The sequence below is a fragment of the Aricia agestis genome, chromosome 13 (assembly GCF_905147365.1).
Source record: "Aricia agestis chromosome 13, ilAriAges1.1, whole genome shotgun sequence".
Taxonomy (NCBI): domain Eukaryota; kingdom Metazoa; phylum Arthropoda; class Insecta; order Lepidoptera; family Lycaenidae; genus Aricia; species Aricia agestis.
The window spans coordinates 9,738,097-9,765,652 of record NC_056418.1 but is presented as its reverse complement, the minus strand read 5'-3'; the positions used below and the strand labels follow the sequence as shown (position 1 = coordinate 9,765,652).

At 38.5% G+C, this 27,556-nt stretch overlaps 1 protein-coding gene across 4 annotated transcripts; it reads left to right on the top strand.

Moving 5' to 3' along the window:
- The first annotated feature begins 358 nt into the window (after positions 1 to 358).
- LOC121733063 (transmembrane protein 47) lies at positions 359 to 27,333 on the top strand. 4 transcript variants are annotated; one of them, XM_042123163.1, is made up of 7 exons: positions 359 to 520; positions 960 to 1,019; positions 14,918 to 15,114; positions 22,176 to 22,315; positions 23,777 to 23,839; positions 24,157 to 24,287; positions 25,513 to 27,333. In XM_042123163.1, exons 2-7 carry the CDS (start codon positions 969 to 971, stop codon positions 25,543 to 25,545), a joined length of 615 nt encoding a protein of 204 aa, XP_041979097.1. In that variant the 5' UTR covers positions 359 to 520; positions 960 to 968; the 3' UTR covers positions 25,546 to 27,333. The 4 variants fall into 4 exon arrangements, with proteins under 4 accessions (XP_041979097.1, XP_041979094.1, XP_041979095.1 ...); XM_042123161.1 differs by lacking the exons at positions 359 to 520; positions 960 to 1,019 and adding an exon at positions 3,133 to 3,951; XM_042123162.1 differs by lacking the exons at positions 359 to 520; positions 960 to 1,019 and adding an exon at positions 6,831 to 7,622.
- Positions 27,334 to 27,556: the final 223 nt, after the last annotated feature.

The window sequence follows — 27,556 nt, the reverse complement described above, 5'->3', positions numbered from 1 at the left end:
GATGGTGTATTAGGCAGGTATTACACGCATCAATATTATCATAATTCTAGTATCACGCGATTCACAAGTGTATTGTGAATTGTGATACTGCGATTCGGTATATTACACCATCAATATTATCACGGAACCGTGATAATATTGATGCGTGTAATACCTGCAATAGGCCAAATCGCAGTTATCGCAGTACCTAGTATTTGTGATTCGCGTGATACTAGAATCATGATAATAATGATAATGTAATACGCATAGACTTAATATATACTGTCGTACGACCCATTCACAAGTGGTAACATTATTTTGGCATTTGGCAATTAATTGCAATTGGTAACCCTAAATTAAATGTCGTCCGTCATTTTATTTGTGTACTTGTGTTTATTGAGTTTGTAGTTTTATCTTCTAAAAACTCCTCAATTCGTAGTGTTAAAACTGGATTTTTTGGCATATTTCGCGCCTATTGACCTTAACTTTTAAATAACACTGTGATCGCAGGATTGTATCATAATTCGGTAACACTTTATATGTACGTATTTTTCTTTATTGTTCATAAATTTATTACCTATATTTTGTATTGTTCCAGATTTATATTGTATCGAGTAATTTCTATGTTTATTAAAGGTTATCTCTAATCAATAATAATGCAGTTATTTTGTTTACTTTGTGGACATCCTTAGAATATTCTCTTCTTATTATGAGCACATTTAAATAATTACCGTAATGTAATACATTATTCTCGTACTAAATACAAATAATTCAATATTTTATTTGTAATAACTAAATAGTTACACACATTTTGAAATAGCTACATCCTTGTTCAAAATGCAATAGCTCTTGCATGATGCTTAAAAGTTGTCTTTCACCCGAGATGATTCATAAACTTTTAAAGAATGTTATTGTTATGTCATATTTTTTAAATCTCATTTACACATTGGTAAAACATATTATGTTTGTATAATGTTCAGGTAAACAGAATGGCGTCCACTACAATGATAGAAACTGTTACCATTACGAGGCCACTGAAGGTAAGTTTTTATTGTACTATCTTTGTATTTACTCTATTGATACACAATTTTAAATCTGACTTTAACCGTGTGCTTAGCATACTTGTTTCGAAAAGATGGTCAGTCTGGTATATTGAAACAAAATAACATGAAAATTGAATTTTATTTATTAATCTGACTGAAAATATATTTTGTTTCCAACATTTAATTTTACACAGAGTACTTAACATGTTTTTAATCCCCACTTTCCAGGAAAATTGATGTTTATTTTATCTTCTGGGGGGTAGGGGTCACCTGTCCCTATGCCCCTACCTGGGTATGCCCATGCTCATGGGTTCACAATTTTTTTGTATTTTTCAATAATTTATAAAAAATCTAGTTCAATGTTTTAAGCATCAGTCATCATGTCTACACTTTGAGGCGTAAATTAGATATATTTATTGTTAAGTATGGTCTCTGATGATTGTGCTCATTTTCAACAGATACTTCAGTCAAGAAATATATTAATTTACAAAATATTAACTTTGAGCAAATGTGTAAAAAATGCATTGGACAGACTGTTAAGCCCCTAAAAATTTAGTTTACATCATTAGGATTCTAAAACAGTTTAAAAGTATGTAAGTACTAGATGTCCCGCGCGGCTTCGCCCGCGTAAATTAGGATTTTTACGGAAACCGTACATTTTCCCATAAAAAATTGCTCTTATGTCCCTTCTCCCTTCACTTGGTCTACTCTATATCTGTGCCAAATATTGCCATAAAAATTGCTCTAGTAGTTCGTAATTTCTAATATTTCCCCCGTTTTTCCATATTTTCCTGAGTTTCTTCGGTTGTATTAGACTTAGCCTATAGACTATAGTCTTACTCGATAAATGAGCTATCTAACACTGAAATAAGTTTTTAAATTGGACCTGTAGTTCCTGAGATTAACGCGTTCCAGCAAACATACTCTTCAGGCTTATAATATTAGGTAGGTATAGATTTTTTTAAATAATTGCTTGACAAACTCGAGTCTCGATCTAAAAGAATATGAAAAGTACCAATAACACGGTCATTATAGGCTCATAACTCGTAACCATGGGACGATGCATGGTATAATATGGTAGTGATGATGATAATGATGATGATGAATGTAATTTGCATAGTACCATATGCTTTCAGTTCTTAAAATAACGCCGAAACTCCCAAACTTGTATCTATAAAGAATCAGGAGTTCTCTCAGCGCCTTCCGAACCACGTTATATCAGGTATACCTCGGTGCAAAATCTTACTTGTTGGCAGGTCCCCCGTAAGGGCTCCTGGCGCCCGTGTGCAAAAAATGGATTTTGGCGCCCCTTTAGGCAAATTTTTTTGGGTTCTTGGTTTTGGCGCCCCTAAAGATGGCGATTTGGCGCCCCTAGAGGATGGCGCCCGTGTGCATTGCACACATTGCTCATATGGTAGCGGGGGCCCTGCTTGTTGGTCTCATAATATGCTTAGAATACTTCTCACGAAACCGAAGTCACCACATGTTTCCCTATAAATTTTGAGGAGTTCCCTCGATTACTTATGGATCCTTCATCAGATCACCACTTTTGTGAATATAATACCAAATTGGGATGATACCCTATATACCAAAAGAAACATTTTGAAAATCGGTTAACAAACGGCGGAGTAATCGTTGAACATAAGAAAACGAACATAACACCTCCCCCATTTTAAAAGTCGGTTAAAATTGTAGCCTATGTGTTATTCTGATGTATACGCTATATTATTGTAAAGTTTCGTTAAAATCCGTTCAGTAGTTTTTGCGTGAAAGAGTAACAAACATCCATACATCTATACATCCAAACAAACTTTCGCCTTTATAATATTAGTAGGATAGGATAATATTAGTAGGATAATATGAAATTGGTTTAAGTATGTATTTTATACTTCAAGGGCAATGTTTGCAAACTTACATAGAAGATATAATATAGAAGGTATAAACTATTACTATATAGAAGTCTTATTATCTCTTAAACTTAGGTGCCGCGTTGCTGCCTACTTACGGTAGCTACTTGTTAATGGTTATGCTGATGTATGTCATAAACATATCTACTCAACTGTCGCTATAGTCGGCAAATCCTTTTAATTCAATTTATCGCCGGCGTCCGCCGCTCGCTAATAACACTGAATACAAACAAGTGCGAAGACATATTGGATTATCGAGACGTTTTAGCACGTTAGTAGAGAAGTGTGTCGAGATGCAACCGCACGGCAACCTCACCATGAGCTACCTGTGGCAGCCGGGCGAGCTCGCGCGCCGCATGCTGGGGGAGCGGCCCTCGCCTGTGCCCCCCACCCGCGAGCTGTGGCCCCCACCCCGCGAGCGGCTCAGCATCAGCACCTTGCACCTCGCCTATCAGGACTCCCGCGACGATCTCTACCCCCCGCGCGCCGCCACCCTGCCCCCGCAGCCCTACTCCCCCACCACCGTGCCCATCGACTCGCCGCTCCCCCTGGACTACGACTACCGCCCGCGCCTCTGCTCCGTCGGCACCAACACCGACCCCCCGCCAACCTTCGCCAAGAGAATAAAACGACTCTTCCGGAGAGACCGCACCGAGTACACCACGCGCGCTCCCCCGGCGATGCAGCTGACCATCATACGCGGCAGCGAGGCGACCAACTTCGAGCCGGACACCGAAACCCCGGCGCGGCGAGCTCTCAACGGCATCAAAAGGGCGGTCTCCAACGCCAAGTACAGGATAGCCCCCGGCACCGAGGCCGCGGGCAGCCCCAAGATAGTGTACGAGATCCCCAAGCCGGGCGACCGGATGCTCTCCGCGTTCGGCAAGCGCGAGCGGCGGAGGTGCTGCGCGCTGCCGTCCCGGGCGACGCTGGCGAGGAAGATGGAGGCGCTCCGCTCCGTGTGTCGGCGGCGCCCGCGCAGCCCCCCGCACCGCCACCCTCAGCCCCTGCAGATCACTCAGGTGTGACGAAGAATCGGGCCCCGTCGGATTCCAGCTCGTAATACACCCCCGCTGCCCCCCCAGGCTAGCCGCACCGCTACATATCCTCTATCGTTATCATAGAGCATTTAAATTTCGAACTTAAGTAGAGTTCGGGCTAGTAAAAGGGTCCCGACTCCCGGTGCGGCGCGGGAAGTCGCGGGCGGGCGGCGCGGCGAGGGCGGGCGGCAGTCTCGCGTCAGGCGCCGCCGAGCCCGGTCCCGCCCGCCCTGCGCCGCGCCCGAGTGAATCCACCCCGCGCACGGAACCATCGCACCTAATTCCCCAAACCCTCCCCGCTCGCTCTACTGATCCCTTCTAGTGAGGCTTCGATTTAGAAAAGGTCCCGAGGTGATAAAAACAAACATCTTCGAGGCGGCGCAGCTCGATGCGCACGGCTCGAGGGCTCCGTCAAAAATTTGATAAAATATCCCTCCAGCACTCCTTATTATATTCCAGCATTCGTGTATCGAGAGTGAGGTGCTAGCTGCACACCCCGCGGTCGTTTGCACGCCGAACCCCAAGTTTATTATTCCACACAGTTTGGCCTAATTTTTTGTGCTAATTTGCGTGACATAGATTTCTACGGATGGAGGCACTTTAATTGTAATGTATAAACATTAAATATGTTAAGCACGACAGTCGACATTCTGATTATTTTAACGAATGAATAACCGAACTTTACTTTAATGATCCCAATATAATAGGTAGTTTTGTGGTAAATACAATAATATCTATGTTTTAGGTGCGATTTTAGATTATTATTTATACTTTTTGTTACGTTTTGTGTTAACAAATACGCGTATAACAAATGTACAGTAGTTTATTGACGTACGTTTTATATAAATAAACTGTAATTGGGATATCACGTTGTTTTTCTGTATACAATGAACCACAAATGTGTTTACATTACGGTCGATAAATATACATTATACATCTTTTGTTTGTATTTCAAACAAATATTATTGATTCGTTACACAAGCTAATGTATAAATAGCAGTTTTTATTCAAACCTTTATACAAATAAACGGTATTTCATTTTTGTAAGAGACGGTTTATTGGTTCAAATTACTTTAATAAATGCTCCCTAAATGAATTGGAGAAGGTCGTTCATTATTTTAAGCCCAGAGGTTTTAATCTAAAGCAATTCTGGAAAAAAAGCTTCTGGTAGTTAAATATTTTGTACAAAAAATACCCATAAATATTACTATTTAAATTAGGTTTATAGGCAAAATTATTTTTGTTTTGCACAGATGTAGAGTAAACAGGGAAGGAGAAAGGATACCTTTTTATCACAGGAAAATGTACGGTTCCTGTAGGATACTGTTTTTACGCGGACGGAGCCGCGCACAACTTCTAGTGACAATTTGCTTGCAAAAAGACATGCTTTTTTTATGAAATAAGGGGGCAAACGAGCAAACGGGTCACCTGATGGAAAGCAACTTCCGTTGGGCCTCCGGTAAACTCACTCACTCGGCGAAACACAGCGCAAGCGCTGTTTCACGCCGGTTTTCTGTGAGAACGTGGTATTTCTCCGGTCGAGCCGGCCCATTCGTGCCGAAGCATGGCTCTCCCACGTATCAAATTTTATAAGCTATATTTGGCTACAAACATAATTTCGCTTCGTAAATGGCTCTACTTTCAACAATAATTGAGTGTAGAGTAGTAGAGTGCCCATATTTTTGCTTAATTAGAGCAGGATGAACGTAATGAGCATTTCGTGAGTGCGTACTTAAAACATAACAATTTGTGTATTGTTGCATGTGGGACTTGGGAGCTGGGAAAAGTAGAGCGAGCTTTCCCTCTCTAGAGATATTGTTGCGTTCAGCGTTATTGTAAAAGTCATCATGTACGAAGTATGACTCGCTGATTGCACATTCGTTTATTGTAGAAACTATGTAGCTTTTAAGAGCAGTTTGTATAACACAAACTTCTATAGATAGCACTTTACGTGGAATTTTATTTATGCCAACATTATAAGGGAAATGTGTGAAATAAGCTTCTAACTCGCGCTTGTGTGTTTATCAATCAAATCTTTGCCTTTTATAGAAGGCAGAGAATAGAGATTTCAAAATTTACCGTTAGAATAGCATTCGATAAGAAACGTAAAATAAAAGGAAAGAAAAATAAAGATAAAAATGATTGATTTCCAAAAAGTCAGCGGACTTGATAATGATGGTCCTGTGACAACAGGACAAAGAGCTGTTGATACTTTGTAAACAAAGATAAAACTAGCACGAATTTTGTGCCCTTTGACGAAATAATCCTAAATTGGTCGACATCCGAAATAACCTTAATTTGGCTCTCCCAATTCTTGTAAAAAACGTAGCGTCGGGAAAGTCCCTTTTTGCTACAAAACAAAACCTATAAGTGTTGCCAGCGACGACTTGACGTGGATTTGACACGATCATTATTTCGTTTGGTAGAAAAATATTTCCAATAAATATAGAAGTGGGAAATATTTATAAATTGAATGAATATCGAATTGACCCAAAAAGTAGGAAGCGGCGTCCCAGTTTCCCTCTTGTTTTTGCAAGGACTAAAATAATAAAAGAAATATTCCGCAGTCGATTCTAGAAATCCATTGCAAATATAGACTAATCAAAGTCCCAATATTACTGTTTTTGAACTGTTGGAGCTAGATATTCAGGTTTGAATACAATGGTAGAGTTCCACAAAATATAGATACAATTTAACAGATACATCTATGAATGTTCCTTTTGAATGTTTTTTTTTTAATATTATGATTATTTACAAAAATAATAATAGGTTCAACACACAGTTCACCAGCTTAAATAAACTTGAAAGTCTTTTTTCAAGTTTATTTAAGCTTGGCATTGTCTGTGCACTGACTACCACTGTGTACAGAACAAAATATCGCTACTGTACGCTTATTGTGAATATTAGTTTTCGTTCCAAATGGCAAAAGCATAATTTCGCTAGTCGGTAAGCGGGACGCGAATATTTTAAAAGTGGGTCATAATTTTTCATAATGATTTTTAGATTCATGGAAATGAGCTGGTCCTTCATATTAATTCTTGCGTAAATAAGTATAGTAAGATACTCTGAAGTTATGAAGGTATCATACATGAAGGTATATGCCTCATGAATAACTAGGTCTGAGTTGAAGATTTACATGCGTTAATAAAGAGGTTACGCATCGTCACATGAAATTACCATCACGTGAGCAATTCTCCAAGAAAGTCACGCGGTTATTGCGATGCTGCATGTAGCATGCACAATCGACTTCGAACATAGGCAATGATTGATGAATATACACCTCCGTAATCGCCAATAGGCCCATATCGTTCAAACTCCGGCAGGCCATAAGAAATCTATGTCACTTTTTATAACCTCCAAATTCTGTAATTTGAAGCTAACATCCGGATACTCTAAAGTTGAACCGTAAAATTCTAAACCCGAAATCAGTGTACTCACTCATTATCTGATTAAAGAGTGCGAAAGTGTCGTCAAAGTGTTATGTGCTAAGTGGGGGCAGTTGCATGCGGTGAGCGCGGGTAGTTGCGGTGTCGCGTATGACGGGGCGCGCGGGGAGCGGGGGCGGGCGCTCGCTCCCGCGCGCCCCGCCGGTGCTGCCGCCGCCGCCGCAGTTCGCCGAGCCCCACGACATGCCGGCTAATCAGATCGCACAGGTACTCGTGTATGATGACCACTAATAGATCGCACAGGTACTTGTGCAAGTTGTCCACAAATCAGATCGCAAAGGTACTTGTGCAAGTTGTCCACAAATCAGATCGCACAGGTACTCGTGTATGATGACCACTAATCAGATCGCACAGGTACTTGTGCAAGTTGTCCACAAATCAGATCGCACAGGTACTCGTGTATGATGACCACTAATCAGATCGCACAGGTACTTGTGTATGATGAGTGATGACCACTCATCAGATCGCACAACCCACAGGTACTCGTGTATAATGCTAAGGTCTTAAGGATGATATACATATATATTATCGCCGAGGTCTTGATGTTCCCGTGGCTTCGGGAATGTCGATGCAGTTAGAGAACCGCGCGGATTTGTAGGGCCGCGTCCACTACCATCTCTTCAGGCGAGCGAGTCCTACATATCCGCAATGGGAACCCGCAATCCCTCGCAGAATGCGGAACGGCATTTCATGATGATAAAAAAGGTAAATTCATAAAGATAACAAGTGTATAGAGGATGTAAATTGTAAAATATGCTTTAAATAATTAGGCATCAGACCAGATCCAGACCACAGCGATCAGATTTTGCATTTTAAACTGCAAGAGTCCGTACCGACATCAACGATTGCAAAAATTATACGAATCGATATGACAGTTAAAACCACAATAGCAAACAATTCATAAACGTTATAATTGGTTAAAAAAAGACCTTTTACCTTTGTTTGAAACAGTGAAAACTGAAATGCTATTAAGGCGAGCACCCTCAATTCCAAAACGATACCTTGCACACAACCGAAGTCGTGTACGCATCGCAATAAGATTCATTTTAGCTTTAAAGTATAAAATTATAGTTCCGAGGGGCGGATCTTCTGTATGTTATTTTTCATTTGTTTTTTTTTTAAATATATTTGGAAATAAATATTAAGAAACAGAAATTGTTCGGTTCAGACCTTTTTTTAATAGATTCAATTACAATTTATTCAAATAAAATGTATGATATTCTAGTTAATACTTATATTTCGATGATAAAGATTTTTGTCGGAAGTGAGTTTATAAATTAATTACAGCCAAAGTATCACGTTTCATTAAAATGTTTATGATTGAAACCTTTTTAAATATTGTGCTTTGTATCTTCGTATCTTCTTTACATTTCGTTATTATATTGGAACTAGGTAAACCAATAGTCAATCAATAACAGAATGGGGAAAAGTAAAAAGGTCGTTGTCAGTTTGAGAAAGAGTTGTATTGAAACCACAAGTAAAACTCTCGTCAAAATATGCCTCAGGCAGAGTATCGTTCACACAACATTCCTGGAACTCCTCTGCATATTTTGGTATACTCGTGGAAGTATGAGTCTATTAATAAACGATCGGAAGTCCAATCATGTCAACTCTTGAGTTTTGAATATTACTTACCTATTCGGTACACTTCCCCAAGTACTCATAATAATTATTGTGCTCCAATAAAAAGGAATAATTAATCAAAATTCTAATCACGTTAGCGAACCTGCTAATGAGGGTCACGATCCAGCTGGCATTTCCGACAGTCAAATAAGTAAATAAATTGACAAAAAGTTTATTAAAAGTAATCAAATAAGTAGCAGCGATTCTCCCAATGATGCGAAAGGGTTAAACTTTAAACAAAAATGTATTGTTCTTTTGCTTTTAAAAAATAATTCCCTTTTATCATAAAGGGCAGCTCACGTTTGTTTTCAAACGATGATAAATTGAAAAAGTCTGATGTTCCCTTTCCTGTTTACCCCAGTGCCATTGATTGCACGGAGTTCTGTGTAATTATTTATTCAGAAAACGGCAAAAAATACGCGATCGCCGACGAAAAAGTTTCAGACAGATTCATAAAAGTTTGCCGTTCGTTCTATTCAGTCGGTGCTTCGGCTTTCTTCATTTGAACTACAAAGGAGTGAAGTTTATGCCGCTCGGGGAAACGGGCGATGAAAACCTTAATTTATTTCAACTGTGTTTGGATTGCAGTAGTTTCCGGAAGTCGGGCGGAGATAGCATTTAAGAGTAGTCAGAGGAAATTTTTATTTATTCCCCAAAATAATATTATACAATGGAGTTTCGATTTCAATATAAATAGATCCATAACATCAGTGTTTCGAAGAATTCCTTTCTTTGTTTTCTGAGTGGAATATTCAAATGACAGAATAATATTATTTGAATATATATCATCATCATAATATTAATACGCGAACGAAAAACTTTGTAACCCTTTTTACGAAAAATGGGGATACATAGTTGCATGAAATTTTGCACAGCTATATTTTATATGGTGAAGGAGTGCATCGAACTAATATTATTTTGAAATTATGCTTTTATCATACATTTTTTTAACAAATAAAGCATTACACACACTACAACACACCTACATGAGAAATGACAGATTTTTGAGTGACAATCCTATACATACGAATTATACTCTTTTATTTATGGTTGAAGTCTGTTGACAACAAGTTGACAAATTGAAAATGGATTATAGTTTTTTTTTTATTGAATCTAAGATACTATTACTGCCGATCCACACTCGCGCGCGACAGTACGCCGCGGATCGCGCGTTCTGCCAAATTTACTGATCCACACTCGCAAAGTTCGCGACATGTTCGCAATGTTGCCACTTTTTAATATCTTCACTTTCTTGACGCACTATAGTTTGCGCCCTTGAGCCAAATTTATCTTACTTTATATTATAAACTAGATGTCCCACGCGGCTTCGCTCGCGTAAATTATTGGGAATTTTACGGAAATCGTACATTTTTTCGCAACAAAATAGCTTATTATGTTTTACACGACCGGTTTCGATAAAATCATCATCAGGTCGTTTTACACGTGATAAAATCATCATCACGTGTAAAACATAATTGTTATTAATAAAAGTGGAAAAAGTGCATGAAAAGTGTATAAAATAGCTTATCTCTCTTCACGTAGTATACTCTATATCTGTACCAAATAACATACAAAATTGCTTTAGTAGTTCGTGAGATAAACCCTTGCTAATAATTTTCCGTTTTAACCACATTTCCTCTGTTTCTTCGGTCCTATTAGTTTGCGTGATATAATAGCCTATAGCCTTCTTTGATAAATGAGCTATCTAACACTAAAATATTTTTTTATCGGACCAATAGTTCCTATGATTAACGTGTTCAATCAAACAAATAAATATTTTTTAAATCGCTTGACATAATCGAATCTTGATCTAAATGACTATGAAAAGTACCAATGGGTCATAATAGGCTCATAATCATGGGATGCATATAACTTTATAAGGTATAATATGGTAGTGATGATGAATGTAATTTGCATAGTAGCATATGCTTTCCGTTCTTAAAGCAATGCAAAGGAGTTCTCTCAGCACCTTCCCAATCTAATCATGGTAAACCTGATGGTGCAAAATCTTACTTGTTGATTGCATATGCTTAGACTACTTCCCACGAAACCGAAGTCACCACATGTTTCCATATAAATTTTAAGGAGTTCCCTCGATTAGTCATGGCTCCCAGCATCAGATCACCACTTTTGTGAGTATAGTACCAAATTGGGATGACACTCTGTACGCCAAAAGAAAAATTTTGAAAATCTGTTCACAAACGGCGGAGTAATCGTTGAATATAAAAAAAGAACATAACACCTCCCCCATTTTGAAAGTCAGTTAAAATTGTAGCCTATGTGTTATTCTGATGTATAAGCTATATTATTGTAAAGTTTCATTAAGATACATTCAGTAGTTTTTGCGTGAAAGAGTAACAAACATCCATACATCCAAACAAACTTTCGCCTTTATAATATTATTATAAAGTATAAAGTAATAAAGTATTTAAAAGTAATAAAGTATAAAGTAGGATTAATTATCTGTTCACTAAACAACGCTGGCATGTCTTGTATGGCAAAAGCCCTTATTAAAATAAAGATTTTAAAAAATCTCTTTGTCGCGGGACAGAAAACCGACAACAATCGGGGAACAGGCCGCGAAGTGCGAAACATATGCGAATCCATAAACCTATATATTAAGTCTATGTGCGAATCGGATCTCTCACTCATGCTTCGCAGGAATTTCGCGGCGCCGCGCGAAGTGCGAAAAATATGCGAACAGGGTCCACATTCACGTTTCGCGGAAATTCCGCGGCGTGGGGATGGGGCCTTATACAATGCTTACACGGCCAGTCTGAGATCAGCTTAGTCCCAGAGACAAGAGTTGAAAAAAAATGATAAAGTCAATATTTTTTACAAAACCTAAATATTATGTCGTTGAAACAAAGGTCGAATTTCGACCATTGGGCAATCTCTAGTTGTACATAATAGGGATGATGACAAGGTCAAAGATTAGCGAATTTTGTTAATAAAATAAAGAAATCACGGTAAAAAATAAGTGTTCCAAAAATTTCAGCTTGATAGCATTTGTATTTTTTTTGTTATGGGCCTTCAAATTGGGATATTGAAGTCGAATTTTTTTTTAATTATTTTTCTTAATATTTGTATACAATTCGATAACTTATGCAATTAAAAGCAACTTTTGTTACGAAACCACTTTCATAAACGCAATATTTAATATACCTATCGAACAAAGTTGTCTCCCGATGCGTACAAACTACGAAAGACTGACGTCATACTTTCGTAGCACTTTGTATGGAGCGTTTCGGGAAGGTCTTTTTTATGAGAATTTGAATTGTCATATCTTGGTAAACTTTTAAGCTATCAGAGTCATTCTCTCAACGATGTTTCTATTTTTTAAGTGTCTTTCAATTACCGATAAGAAAAAAAAATAGTCATCATGCCTATTGCCCGTGATGATGATTTGGCCCCAGCAAGTACCTCTATTTGGTGACAACAATTTAATCATCCGAAACTCTGTCTCATGAATATTCAACGCGGTGTTTTTAACACGTGCTCCCAGAGATCGATTTAAATGAATCGGATCCGACATAAAACATTTCCGCTCCCCTGATTCACGTCAAAATATATTGTTTTGTTGAACCGACGACCTCGTTGGACGCTGATTGGTTTAATTGTTGTATTTGTCAAGTACTGCTTGTTGCGGAGATTGTTCTGAATATGGCGGATTAGGTTCTATTTTAGGCTTGTTTCCTGGCAGTTCCTGGCAGTTGTCGAAACATCTGCAACAAGATCAAGAGCTCTTGATTGTATGTTCTGTATCGTTATCATGATTTGATCTGAAATTGCCTTATTCACTAAAACGCTCTGAAATTATAGCCGAACTATAAAACATAACCTGTACCTAATTTACACAGTAATTCCGTTGATTTTAAAACAAATACCCGTATAATCACACGTATAAATACTACGTTAAATTCTAACATTTTCAATCCAGCCAGTATCTATGGAGACATGAGGGAGTGTTTTTGGCAGGACGCGTATAATATAGGCGGTGGACACTGCATGGTAGTGACACTTCAACAGCTGATGGCATCGCGGCCTGGCCGCGTCGTGGATCGATGTGCCGCCCCCGCCCCCCCTCGCACCTCCCACACCCCCCGCCGCCCCTCTAGACGCTCGCACCTCTCACTTTCACGTTTTTCTTACCCCCGCGTTAGGGTCACGCCACACGGCCGTTATGCGTTGCGGAATTGCGAAATGCGTCACGTGTTTCTTTTTAAACCGACTTCCATAAAAATGAAGAGGTTTTATGTTTGGCAGTTGGCTGTAGATCTTTTTGTCAAGTCCAGATCGATTTGAATACTGCAACGCATAATAAAACGTTCGACGTGCCTTATCAAGCGTTCATATTTCGGACGGCTACGCAACGTTCGAAGAAAGCAGTTAGACAACATGATTTCGCAATAGAACACGTTGGATTCCTCCATTGTAAAAGCTGCGATACCGCACAGCTCTTGTGATGCGGCCCTTACGTCGCGTAGCTCCTTTAATGCCTCCACTTTTGCTCGTCGCGCGCTTGATGGACGAGGAAGCGACGGCGTAATGCATCAGACGAGTAGACGACAGACGCGTTAATTGTCTTTTATGCTCTTCGGTGGGGGTTTGCCTTTGTGTCTCACGTGATACTCGTCATTCTAAACGTTCTCCCATCCGAATGAAAGTTGCATACGTACTGTATGGTCACATAGTGCATACGTTACAAGTTCGCTACACTGAGAGTTCAGCGTACGTTACAACTACCACGTTTGCATCATTGACGCGCGTCGTATGTGGTATTTCTTACTTACACTACTTTTTAATTACATTTTTATATAAAGAAGACAAGTTACAATATTTTAAATTGAAATTGTCTGTTATTAGGCGCCCCTTTGGAATTCTGAATCGCATATTTATGTTGGCGCCGCGCCGGTAAATTAAATACAATTTTCTCGTAATTTCCCACAAGCGTCAACTTTCTCATCAATTGTCTTCTGACTCGAGCTACCTTTAATTGTTGCTCTCGAGGTTAATTGTTTATAACTTGAGAGTTGAGTAGGAAAATGAAGATATTATTTGTATGTAATGCAGAAAATATCTTCTAATTTTTTAAAATTTAGGTATGTTCCACAGACAGATCAAGATAAATACCACATGTGTATGTAAGTACTTCGCGTGCCATATCGCGTTCCCAAACGACGAGCAATGCTCGTCTTTAGAAAGTCTTTTCTTTAGTCTGCTCGACTGCTGCTTTTCTGTAGTCGGAATCGGACGTCAATCGGAATTTAAAAAATGCCTAAATGCCTTAAAGTGCCGTATTGAGCTGTAGAAATTCAAATAGAAACGTTGGCCTAGAATCGAGATGATGGACACGTTTCGTATCATCGGTACGTCACAGTAGGTAGGAAAAAAGTGGCACGCTCGTTTTCATACAAATGGAGCGACATGCGGTATCTATCTTGATGTCTGTGGTATGTTCTTTAGTCTTGCTGCTTGCAGGTATTATTGGCGAAAGAATCTGAATAATCGTAATGTAAAATTAAATGCAAGATCCTTGTAATTATGATAGATAGTTTGTTGAGATCTAATACTAAGAGTATAACTTACCAAGGTTTTGGCTTTATAATGCTGGAAGTTAATTCCACCTGACTTTCAGTGCCTAATCCACCATATTACGCATCAATATGTTTTGTCAGCCACAATATTCTGCGTTGCGCAGGGGCGTAGCTACCGCCGCTTATTTTGGGGCCCGTAGAAAAATCTTTACCATTCCTCAGGGCCTCCAATCAAAATTTTATTCGCGGCCCCGCGGGGCGCGGAGTTAGGCTACGCTTCTGGTGCTGAGTTTGAATTTTTCTATTTTGTCACTCCTCAGTTCTAACACACCGACATTGCAGGTGATAGCCCTGATCTGCGGGCTGCTGGTGGTGGTCCTCATGGTGCTGGGCCTGGCGTCGGCGGACTGGCTGATGGCTGCCGGCTGGCGGCAGGGGCTGTTCATGCACTGCATCGACCCCGACGCGCCCACCCCGCTGCCCTTCGATATCACCGCGCAGCCGGGATGCTATGCCGCCAGACCAGCGCCCTATATCAAGTAAGTATCTCTTGGCTCGATTGCATATACCTACATCACATCACGTTATGCTTAGCCAAGTTTGTGAAGCTCCCGCAGGCCCTTGAGGGTTTAAGAACCCAAAATTAAACTTATAATAATTGTATTAGCACCAGGAGTGTGCCTTAATTAGTAGGTTCTAGAAACATTCCATTAAAAGAAGGCAAGAGTAACGGCTGATGAGTAATGACAGAGTCACCATAGGCTGGTTCAACAGGCATAATTATTATGCGAAAGCATTAGAGACAACTAGCATAAAACACCTGATTGTGTTTTGTGATTTAAATAAAGTGACTGAAACTCAACTAATAAATCCAGGAATACACTACGGATACGGATCAAGCGATCAAACCTACATTGGCAAGCATGAAGCAATGTAGTTTCTTTCAAGTTTGGTAAATCTTCTAGCCATAACGTAAAGTTCCCATCGTAAAGTAACATTCTTGCGGTCTTAACTGGCAATTTAATAAAGTGCTAGCGCTATATCTTTAAAGTTTAGTTTCTGTACGTGGCCATTATTTCCGCGGGGCTGTTGTTACTTGTTCCTCGGCAACAAAGCGCACATAACAGCGCGGAGGTAACAATGGGTGATGGTTTCTGGAGAATCTTACTTAGCGTTCATTTTATATTCTTACAAATTGGAGCTCAGAGCTGTATGTAGCACAGTGTTATGCTAGGGAAAAAGAATATGAAATCCTGATTGTGACTATGATCTAGATTTAGGTACATAATATTATAATGATCTAAAAATAACACACCTAGGCTCACTTAAGCCAGTCTGAACTCTGAAATCTGAATTAACCGCGAGTTAAATTTTTTATAACTAGCGTTCTTTGTGTTTATGACAGAAAAGTCATGATATTTTAAACACAGGGTTTTCTTTCATTCTGCGCACATTTCACATGTGAGCCATAGTCCATAGAGACTTATTTAATAACCTTAGACCTTCATTCGATTGCAAGGCTGTCATTACAGTACTCGATAGCTTCAAATTGATCATAGATTCGAGGTCGCGTTAAAGTAAAAAATCTTTTTGGATATTATGTTTTAGATCGCTTGTTTTCTATAAATATATTTCATACAAGCTATGAGCAAATTATAGTGTATGCTTGAACTAATCTATGTACAAATTTTAGGAGCTTAAATCACTCTCCTCTGTTACCAAAATTAGAATCCCTGTTTTTATAGAGGTCTTTTTGATTAATTATTCTGTGTTATAAAAATTGACCAATCGTATTATGCTATGGGTAATTCAAAGATAAAGACATGAATTGACATGATGAATACTGACAATGAACTTTAATTTAGCTTTAGTCATTGTTGAGAAAAATCGAAATCGCTGCAGCCAAATTATCAAGGCGTCACCTTAAGAATCAGACTAGCCCCCTACTAGGCCTGATTTCAGTTAACTAAAATCTTCTTCTATCTAAGATTAATCTTCATCCAAACTAGCATATTTATTATATTAGTAAATGCTGCCTCCTAACTCATGCAACGCACGTATCTAGGACTAATAAAAACCTATAGTCCTATGTAGTTGGCCCCAGTTTCATATTTTTATGTATTGCCGAATCCCGTAATGGGATTTATAAATGAGAGTAAGATGAGTGGCGGCGATCCCTCACGTATTTAATATCGACAAATAAATAAGAATATTGTTATTTGTTAGCCAAGATTGAGAAGCTCGAGATTATAATCTTTATTATTGACAGCTGGTTATTATTTTACTAGATGTTCTTTATGCGACTTTGTTGCGCAGAAAATCGCAGGGAACCGTACGTTTTTCCAGGATTAAACTATCCTATTTCGTCTCTAATCGTCGTAAGCAGTTTTATAGTACCTACTAGTAGTTAAGAAGTTACAATCAGAAAATCATACTTTTGCATAATTATAATAAGTAAGTACTAGATGTTCCGCGCCGCTTCGCCCGCGTAATTTAGGAATGTCACGGAAACGGTACATTTTTCCGCAAAAAAGAAACCTAATAAATGTCCTTTCACGTGGTCTATTCTTCATGTGTGCCAAATAACATAAAAATTGCTCCAGTACGTTCAAATAAGCCCTTTCAAATATTTTCCCCCGTTTTTTCCACACTTTCCTCTATTTCTTCGCTCCTATTAGTCTTAGCGTGATAAAATATAGCCTACAGCCTTTCTCGATAAGTAGGCTATCTAACACTGAAAGAATTTTTCAAATCGGACCAGTAGTTCATGAGATTAGCGCGTTCAAAACAAACAAACAAACTCTTCCCAATTAAGTAGGGATTTAGATTTTGGACACGTATCTCAAAACGCTTTACTTTTGAAATTTTTGAAATGAGCTATCAAAAGTTCTCGTATATATATGCGCTGAAATTATCCTGATCTGTGTCTATCGCTAGATTTAACCAACCGCAAAATATTCCAAAGCCAAATACACCGAATGATTGCCCCAATCTCACGTCTATATCATATCGTCATATGGTTCCACGCGAGTTACCCTTCCCAACACTCCCGACTCAATATTACATTTTGCGTAAAAATGGCTGGGAATAACAGTCAGTCCCCCGGGCAGCCGGCTGTACTCTGTCGGTGCTCGGCCCCTCCATCTCCCGTATAAATTACTTTGGAATTGTTAGTATTGCGAAAATTGGATTAGGCGATAATTCAAATAAATGAAAATTGGGCTAAAAGTTGTAAGGACGAAATTAATTTGTATCCAGATAATTCGGGTTGGATTAGGCGAGAAAGGTTTGGATTTTGTGCGACGGGATAAGATACTTTGAGGGATATTATCTTTATCCTGGGCCTCTATCATGAGCTCTTAAATCCATTCACTTTACGTCCTTATACTTACTGTATAAGGACGTAAAGTGAATGGCTTTAAGAGCTCATGATAGAGGCCCTGATGGAATTTTCTTGAAGGTTGCGAAATGTCAATGATATTGCCATGATAATAATAAGTATGATTCATACAAATTATTTATACTTACTGTATGTATGGCGCTCTCCGAAAGTTGTGACTTGAGTTTAATAATTATTTTAATAATAAAAATTTTAATGCCCGAGCGTTTCTCAAAAAATTTGTACCATTTTTTAGAAAATATGATAAAATAAAAATATTAAAATTATATGCTAAAACAAGATGAGCAAATAATAGAATCTTTAAAAGCTTGGCTACGACTCATGTAATTTTCATAATTATTATAATAAAAATCATATAGTCAATACTCTGCCTTACAATTTCCTATTTTGTTACCTTCTTTTCCTTTTATACGTTACCACTCAAAAGTAACAAAAAAGGAAGTAACGAATAAAGTTAAATAAACTTTTCAACTTGTATACGCGTATAACTAAAACTATTTCTTGTTTATGATTTGACTTACGAAATCAAAATTGGGAGCTTTAATGGATCTTAAGGCGAAATAATAATAATATTAGAGCTTACCTGCGTTTCTTGGGTAACAAAGACTGGAAATTTTTTGGACCATTACGCTAATAGAGAACCTTCTGTTCGCGCACGTGGAATGTAAAAGAAATATCAAAACGAAAATAAGATGGATATCGAGCTTAACAATTTTGCCACTATACTGAAACATATTTATACCAAAATAGACTCCAAAATTTAAAAAAATATGGTCACAAAAAAGGAATTTCAAAGAGGAACTTTTTCCGCGATACAATAAAAACATTTTTTATTAAATAAATTTGGGTTAAATACGACCAAATATTCTTTTTAAATGATTTACGGTCTTGCAGCCCTAAATAAATACATAAGTTGTTTCAAAAATTTCCGCAAGGCCTTACAAATACAATCAATTGTTTGGGAAGGTATGAAATTGGGACACTTCACTTTTCATACAACTATTATATTAGACCGACGCCTTCGTGAACGCCTCCGTGGTCTAGTGGTACAGAGCGCGGCTCTTGACTCGGAGGTCGTGGGTTCGATTCCCGCGTTGGAAACATGTTATTTCCAAGTTTGGTTAGGACAATGCAGGCTGATCACCTGATTGTCTGACAAGTAAGATGATCCATGCGTCGGATGGGCATGTAAAAAGTCGGTCCTGCGCCTGATCTCTCGCCAGTCGTGTCGGTCTTCCGTCCCACTGGGTTATGAGAGTAAAGGAATAGAGAGTGCTCTTGTGTACTGCGCACACACTTGGGCACTATAAAATTACTCCTGCGTAGCTGGCCTGGTTTCAATGAAACCGGCCACCGTCACCGAAATCGGTGTGGGAGCTATTATTATATTAGACCGATTTTCAAAATATTTTATAGTTAATAATTTATTAATATACTTAATTCTAATTTGTAAATGTTTTTTACTGAATTTATTTAACTTACTACCTATACAATTTAATAGAAACGGGTAATGGTCTATTTTATTTATAGAAAAACATATTTTAAAATGTGGGACAAAGATTAAGATAGAAAGTAAACTTTTTTTATGAAATGCTCACCCATATAATCAGTAAAGTTACAAATTGTAATATTGAGAGTTCATTTCAAATGACTCACATAAAATAAACTTGATAGATGTGCAATTTAATTCATTAGCATTCAACTTAATGGACTTTTTGCTACACAATGTAAATATTACCTTTTCAAATGTAAGATGGAACTGAGGAGGTAAGTACTGAAAACCGCGTTGGAAACTAGGACACCTCAAGTGAAAAAGTAGACGTCTTTGAATCACGTGCAAGCCTGACGCTGAAATGTAAAGATCAAAGTAAGATTTGTGTTGCATTTTTAACGCAATTTAAAACGCCAGCGACGTGTAACAAAGGCTTAGTAATCCTCCTTTTATGGCGCCGTGTATTGTGCTTTGACCCCATTTGGAGTTTACGTTCCGTTTATTGCCATTGGATACTATGACGTAGGAATCGTCGCTAGAACTCATCTCTAAAATATGAAGTTTTATTTAGAGTGTGATGCAAGTTCGCTGTCACGGTAACCGTACATTTTGCCGCATCAAAAATTACCCTATTTCCATTTGTAGAACGCGGACGTCTCTATACAACATTTTATCCAAAACTTTTGAGGTTGAAAAGGTAACAGAAACAAACAGCTTTTCATTTTGCATTAGTATGGGTTAACATTATTTATTTTGACAATACTATTATTAAAAACTAGTTGTCCCGGGAACGTTGTTTTGCCATAAAATGATTTTCCCTGTTTTCCTGCTTTTCTCTTGAAGTTTTTTCTGATTTTTTTTCTATAGACCTCACGGAACCCGGGACCTTTCCAACGAATGCAAAACCGTGAAAATTGGTTTGTGCGTTCTGGAGTTATAGCGTCAGGAAGGAAAACCCGACTTATTTTTATATATTAGAATACAGATAAGTATTTTAACAAAATTATCTCATTAGGATGTAGCTTGTAGCCTAAAGTCCAACATTCGTATGTAACGATAAAACCAATCAGCCGTTGCCGAATATCGGGTTTCAACTCCCAAGGTTGTCCCAGTCATATCAGACTTAAATTAGAAAAATGTGAAAATCTGAAAACTGAAAATCGAGTTTCTACCACAGATGACAGAACCAACGACGTAACAAAATACTTTTTCTTACGCCGCGTGACGCGTCTTCGGGTTAGTTCCCGAACCGATGGTGGGCATCATAGTTCCGACGATTAAAACGAGTACCTATGTTTATACTGTTTTGAATTAAAATTCTTGATTTAATTTTATTTACAAACTGTGGCTCCGGTCCAGTTTCGTAAGTTCAGACTTCTCTAAGGCCGGTAATCGGTATAAATAGTCAGTACTCAAGATGCATCTCGGTCTCAAGTCGCGGTTCGACTCTATTGATTGGTCCAAATTTTGACAGCCAATCACAGAGCCTGAACCGTGTCTTGAGACCGAGATGCATCTTGAGTACTGATTATTTATACCGGCCCTAGCTCCTCCAGTTTTTTTTATAAACTATAAGAAAAGAGAACTTGTCGCAGTTAGAAGACGGATTTATACTTAGGTCCTAAGTTAATCCTCGTAGTACTAGCCTAGTTACAATAATTACGGTAACGTGATACAGCGTATAAAATTCATTCGCTGTTTTTAAAATTTCTCCGTTTTTGTGACCGGCAAATTTAGGTTCGGATTAAGGAGACTACAATCCTACTTCCTACTATCCTATCCTACTATCCTACTAATATTATAAAGGCGAAAGTTTGTTTGGATGTATGGATGTTTGTTACTCTTTCACGCAAAAACTACTGAACGGATTTAAAATAAAACTTTACAATAACATAGGTTATACATCAGAATAACACATAGGCTACAATTTTAACCGACTTTCAAAATGGGGAGGTGTTATGTTCGTTTTCTTATGTTCAACGATTACTCCGCCGTTTGTTAACCGATTTTCAAAATTTTTCTTTTGGTATATAGGGTATCATCCCAATTTGGTATTATATTCATAAAAGTGGTGATCTGATGAAGCATCCATAAGTAATCGAGGGAACAAAATATATAACGCATTAGTGCCAAAAATGTCACATAAATTAAAATTTTGGCTATATAAATTGCATAGCTTTTTACGTGTGTTTACGGATTCTATCACTTGAACTATAGTTAATCGATATCATGAACTAATTGACTTTCTTTCCAGTATCATAATGTGCTTCGAAATAATCGACAAATAGAAATATTCAAGAAAATAAACGCACACTATACTTGTATGAAAATAAGCACAAAATGGCCACGCGATGACGGGCTAAGACTACATCTATACTATAATACTTTATCTATGATTTTAACAGTCTGTTTAATTTTCCAAGGTCCGTTAAGTAATGCCTTGTTAGGATTTAACAGAGGTTGGTAAAATTGGGTCTAACACTAAGACGACCGAAGAAACTCAGGAAAATGTGGGAAAAACGGGGGAGATATTAGAAATTACGAACTACTAGAGCAATTTTTATGGCAATATTTGGCACATATATAGAGTAGACCAAGTGAAGGGAGTAGGGACATAAGTTATTTGTAATGGAAAAATGTACGGTTTACGTAAAATTCCTAATTTACGTGGGCGAAGCTGCGCGGGACATCTATCATTCATATTTCAGGGCGGCGGCGGGTCTGTGCGTGGCGACGCTGGCGGCGGACGTGTGCGGGGCGCTGCTGACCGGCCTGGGGCTGCGTTCCGCCGACCACCGCACCAAGTTCCGCTACTACCGGTTCGCCGTGCTCGCCATGTCGCTGGCGTGTAAGTTCACTTTTTTTTTACTGGATACGAGGGTTTTGCCAAAGCATATTGTTGTAGGAAAAAAAAAAGTATTAAACATACGCACTTAGCGTATGCAAAAACGTTATGAATACTCAGTGCCGGTTTTAGCACTACCAGCGCCCTGGGTGAGATTTCTTCGGCGCCCAGGGTGTTGTTAGTGCTGAAAAAATTGGCGCTCCTTTTATTTGCAGTCAGCGCCCCTTTGTATGCGTCGTCCCTCTCCCATAACGCCGCTATTGTGACTACTATATGAATACTAATGATAATAATAATATAATTATGTGGAAGGTGTAACATAACCTTTTATAATTTTTATTGGGAACAAATATAATGACCCCCAAAAAATCCACTGATACCCTTAACTTGTTTACCAAAATAAGATAATTAACACCAAAAAAAATTAAGTCTAAAATTGCAATACTACCAGCTATTTTAGTCATGACAACACTTCAAATTGTAATCGAACACCAAATATAGTAAATGATCATCAAATAAAGTAAATGATCACCAAATATAGTAAATGACCACCAAATATAGTAAATGATCACCAAATATAGTAAATAATCACTAAATACAGTAAATGATCACCAAATATAGTAAAAATCCTTGTGAGCAAATCAATGCGATATTTTTGTCCAAATAAATGACTACGATTGACAAAACATGTAAGCATATTATTAACAAAGTGATTCGGACATGGAGGGTTCCGTACCGTTATAAAACAAAATTAGACCTAAAATTGTGTTTTTGTATGGGAGCCCCCCTTAAATAATAATTTTATTTTGTTTTAGTACTTGCAACAGATATACACAATCTGTGAAATTTTTAGAAGTCTAGCTGGAGTGGTTCTTGAGATACAGCCTAGGCCCTAGAGATAGACAGACGGACGGACAGACGGACAGACATAGAAGTCTCAGTAATAGAGTCCCGCTTTTAGGGTTCCGTACCCAAAGGGTACAAACGGGAGTATTTTACTAAGAATTCGATGTATGTCTGTCCGTCTATCTGTCTTCTTCTCTTTAATAGGATATTTGCTAAATAAAAATATATTTGGTTGAAATTTTACATTAAAATACCAACGTTTATTGTTGGTGATCGTTTAATACTTTTGGTCTAAGTAACAATGGAGTTTATTTGGAGTCATTTTGTATGAATAGGATAGCGAGATAATAAATCTTTGGTGATCATTTTACATAAAAATGCTAGTTTAATGTTGGTGATCATTTACTAATTTTGGTGATCATTTTACTTTAAAATGCTAGGATAATGTTGGTGATCATTTACTTATTTTGGTGATTTTTGGTTTTAAGATGTTAAATCTTTGGTTATCATTTTACATTAAAATAGTGGTCTGTATTTTGGTGATCGTTTACTATTTTTGTCTGTGAAATGTTACTATTTCTGGCGATCAGTTAATTATAAGCCATTTTTATTTTCCAGTGATGTGCATCCTAATAGCCCTCGTGATATACCCCGTGTGCTTCGCCGCCGAACTTAACTTGGGTAAGTTGTTGAAACAACATGGTACTAATAATACAAAATAACCGCCTTCTTATACAGTGTGTAAAAAACTTAGTGATAATACTTTAGGGTGTGTATGACGTGTTCCTTGTAGATAGTTCACAAAGACAAAGACAAACTTTTTGTGATTTGTATGGAAAAGCACCCTAGCGTAACGACTTAACGAGTTTCCTCATACAAAATTGAAAAAAAAAATCTTTCAGCGCTGCTACCTTTCTGTCAAAAAAGTTGTGGATAGCCTATCCGGCACTTTATCAGGGAGTGGTGAAACAGGCCCTAAGTATTCCAAAATTTTGCAGGCAACCGGTCGGTGTGGGAGTTCGGGTGGGCGTACGGCGTGGGCTGGGGCGCCGCCATCTTCCTGTTCGGCGCCGTCGTGCTGCTGCTCTGCGACAAGGAGAGCGAGGAGCTCTACTACAAGGAGCGGAAAGTGAGTGCGAGCGAGACAGGTGTCTGTAACGTGTGAGAGTGAGCGAGACAGGTGTCTGTAACTTGTGAGAGTGAGCGAGACGGGTGTATAGTGCGCCATCTTCCTGTTCGGCGCCGTCGTGCTGCTGCTCTGCGACAAGAAGATTTCGTAGAGTGACTCTTATAACCTTGGCATAGTATGCGAGCGAGAACTATCTATTGCAGACAGTCAAAATATGGCGACAAGTCGTAGTCGCTTAACTTTTGTATGAATATTTTTTCAGTTAATATACTTTGACCTTTATGTCAGGCCACATTTCAAACTTATTACAGTTTGTGCGTTTTATGATGATATGCGGACACATTATAATTGACAAATCGAATCACTTCGTAAAGGAATTGCAATCGAAATTATCGATTTCGTACTGACATTTCAGTGGTGCCGGCGATTTAAGATGGCCGCCGTTTTTTATCGATTTGATTTCGATTCAACTGTGTCAATCTCTATTGACATAGGTTCCGTTTCATGCATCTAGGGTTGCCATCCGTCCGGATTTCCCCGGATTTGTCCTAGTTTGAAGGACGTCCGGGGTGCGTCCGGCCGGTTTTTTGAAAAGCGTCCGGGTGAAATCCAAACACTTTTGATGAGAGAAATTAACTTTTAAGTCATGCAGCAATAAACGAAAGATAAAATCTCGCTAAGCATATACACGGTTTCTTGCACGGACTTTAATAGTCAGATTTTTACAAATTCTTGTTGGAAAAGCAAAAATTGGCAAGACGTTATCGTAAATACTGTTTAAAAGGTGTCCGGGGAAATAACCACATTTCGGCCAAATGTCCGGGAATTTTGTCGTGCCTGACCGGCGAAGGGAATTTGGGTGATGGCAACCCTACATGCATCTGACATTTTTGAAATGTTTTCGTAACAATCATTCGTAACAATAATCTTATACTCCTATTTCACAGTTAATAATATAATTTTATGTTAATAAGTTAGCATTTAGCAACTTTTCATTTTTAATAATTTACAATTATAGAAAACATTTGTTTTTTTTTTGTTTTCTTGTAAAAAAAATCCGTAGCAAGGAATATGATAACTGTCACCCATTTCATCTTAGAACGCACAAACAATAGACATTGTCAAAATACTGTATATGTAACGTTAAATACTACAGTGTTGAAACTTGAGCTACATCTGATAGATTACCCAGGTTACCCAGAATACTGACGATGCATGTTTTCAGGTGGTGAGCGCGGAGGGCGGTGGGCGCCCCTAGGGCCGCGGGCGCCTGCCCGATCTCGTGCCGTGAGCACGCCACTGAGCGGCCTCACGCCCGCACACGCTGACGCACCACCGCTACCACACACTACTAAACACCAAGCTGGTTCTTTTTTTGAAACTGGCGTCCAGCCAGAATCAGTTTATTTTTTAATTTCTTAAAAAAGGACACTGGTTTCGATAGTGCCAATCCGGTTTTTTTTTTCAAAAGTTTTTGCCAAGTGCGACCAAGTGTGTGACTAGGGTAATGCAGGGATTCGCTCGGGTGTGATTTCGCTGTTCACGACCAGAATGCTCGCTAAACAAATTTGATTTCACCTGCTGGGCAGTATCGTGTTTAGTTTTTTAGGTTATGTTTTACGTATTTTAGTGGGTTGCTTTAATTATGTACCTTAAGATGTTGTGATAGGGTGTGTTTTCGCTTACAAAACGTCGGGACAGACGTTGTTTCGGAATCTCCGCTCGCAACGCGGGTGTCAAAATTAATCGTAAGTGAGTGACGAACGCCGCTCGGCCATATTTTTAGTTTTAAGTGCAGTTTAAGTGTTGTTTCGGTGCACGTTGAGTGCGCGCTGAGCTCCGTAAGAGCGGACCACATTCACTACGGCCGTGTATCGATGTCCATGCTACATTCTATTTGAAATTCCATATATTATGTAATTTAAAAAATTGTATCCGCCATTTTGATTACGTTCCTGAACTAAGACAAAATGGCGGACGCACAAAAATGGATTATTTTTTAGTATTCATAATTCTATGTATTTTTTTCTCATTCAACAATTATTTCAGACTGAAAACAATGTAATTGTCAATTAATAACGACTGAACTTTAGGAATATAGACTGAAGCGATAATCTGAAACGTTTTTACTCGGAACGATACCGGCCGATCCACGAGTACCTCGAATGTAATCCGTTCCAAAGAGCGTGGCTTTTTATTTATTCGCTTTAAATTATTTGGGTCCTAGTGGTTTGTAAATACGTTTAGTGGAGTAGTTGTCGGTTGCGGCGCGGCGGCGTGTGCGCGTGGCGACGCGTGGCGAGTCTAGCGGCGGGCAGGCGTGTCTCACTGACCCGCGGACGGACTATATAGTGTTACTGCACAACTAGATATAGCGAGTGAGTGAGTGGCTATGACTACGTTAATGGAATTCATTGTACTGAGAGTTACCTTCGTATGTACAATTCGTGTATTTTTATTGTATTTTTAAAAAGTAATCGTAAGTGATATCTACGGATCTGATTTATAATTTTCCCGGGAATTGAGGAATGAAATTGTTTTACACGATTATATTTTTTATAATTTTTTGGGATGTTTCTCATATTATATTCTCTATAGATTTGTAATTACTAATTAGTCAATATTCAGATACGAGCAGATTTAGTTTGCTATTCGATGTAACAATAAGATATTATTATGTTTACCTAGGTCTATACTCTGTATTCTTCACTTGCATGAGCCAGCCTTGCACTTTTTGTTAGGCTAGGAGTCCACATGCAAAAATGACGTCGCAACTTTATGTTAAATGTCTCTCTGTACTTTATACTTACAGAAAAGTACATCATTATCAAGACTATAGTTCATAGTGAAGAGATGCGTCAATATTTGTAGTATGTGTGTCTAAAAACATGAATTACATCATTATTAAAAATTATTAATAACTAAATGGTTGAAAAGAGAGCCGTCGCTTTGTCATTTATTTCTTGTGCGGGCTCTACACTCGCGGCGCGAAAGGCCGCGAACCGCGAGTGTGGAGGGTTTCGCAGCTTCGTGTTTGCGCTTCGCGGCTTCGTGTTTGCGCTTCGCGGCTTCGTATTTGTACGCATCGTGTTCGCGGCGCATAGCATCAGCGAATCGCGGCCGTAATTCGCGCCGCGAGTGTAGAGTCCGCATTAAACTTTATTTTACATGTCTTTCCGTCTAAAGAGCTTCAATTACATAATGAAGACTATAGTTGAGAGTAAATAAAGTCGCGTCGACATTTGCTGTCTGTGAGCGCTTAGCCTAAA

Excerpts from the sequence above, each read along its gene's own strand:
- LOC121733063 (XM_042123160.1), top strand. The coding sequence starts at position 3,223 with ATGCAACCGCACGGCAACCTCACCATGAGCTACCTGTGGCAGCCGGGC. Across the intron at positions 15,115-22,175 it reads AGACCAGCGCCCTATATCAA|GGCGGCGGCGGGTCTGTGCG; the intron begins GTAAGTATCTCT and ends TTCATATTTCAG. Across the intron at positions 23,840-24,156 it reads CGCCGCCGAACTTAACTTGG|GCAACCGGTCGGTGTGGGAG; the intron begins GTAAGTTGTTGA and ends AAAATTTTGCAG.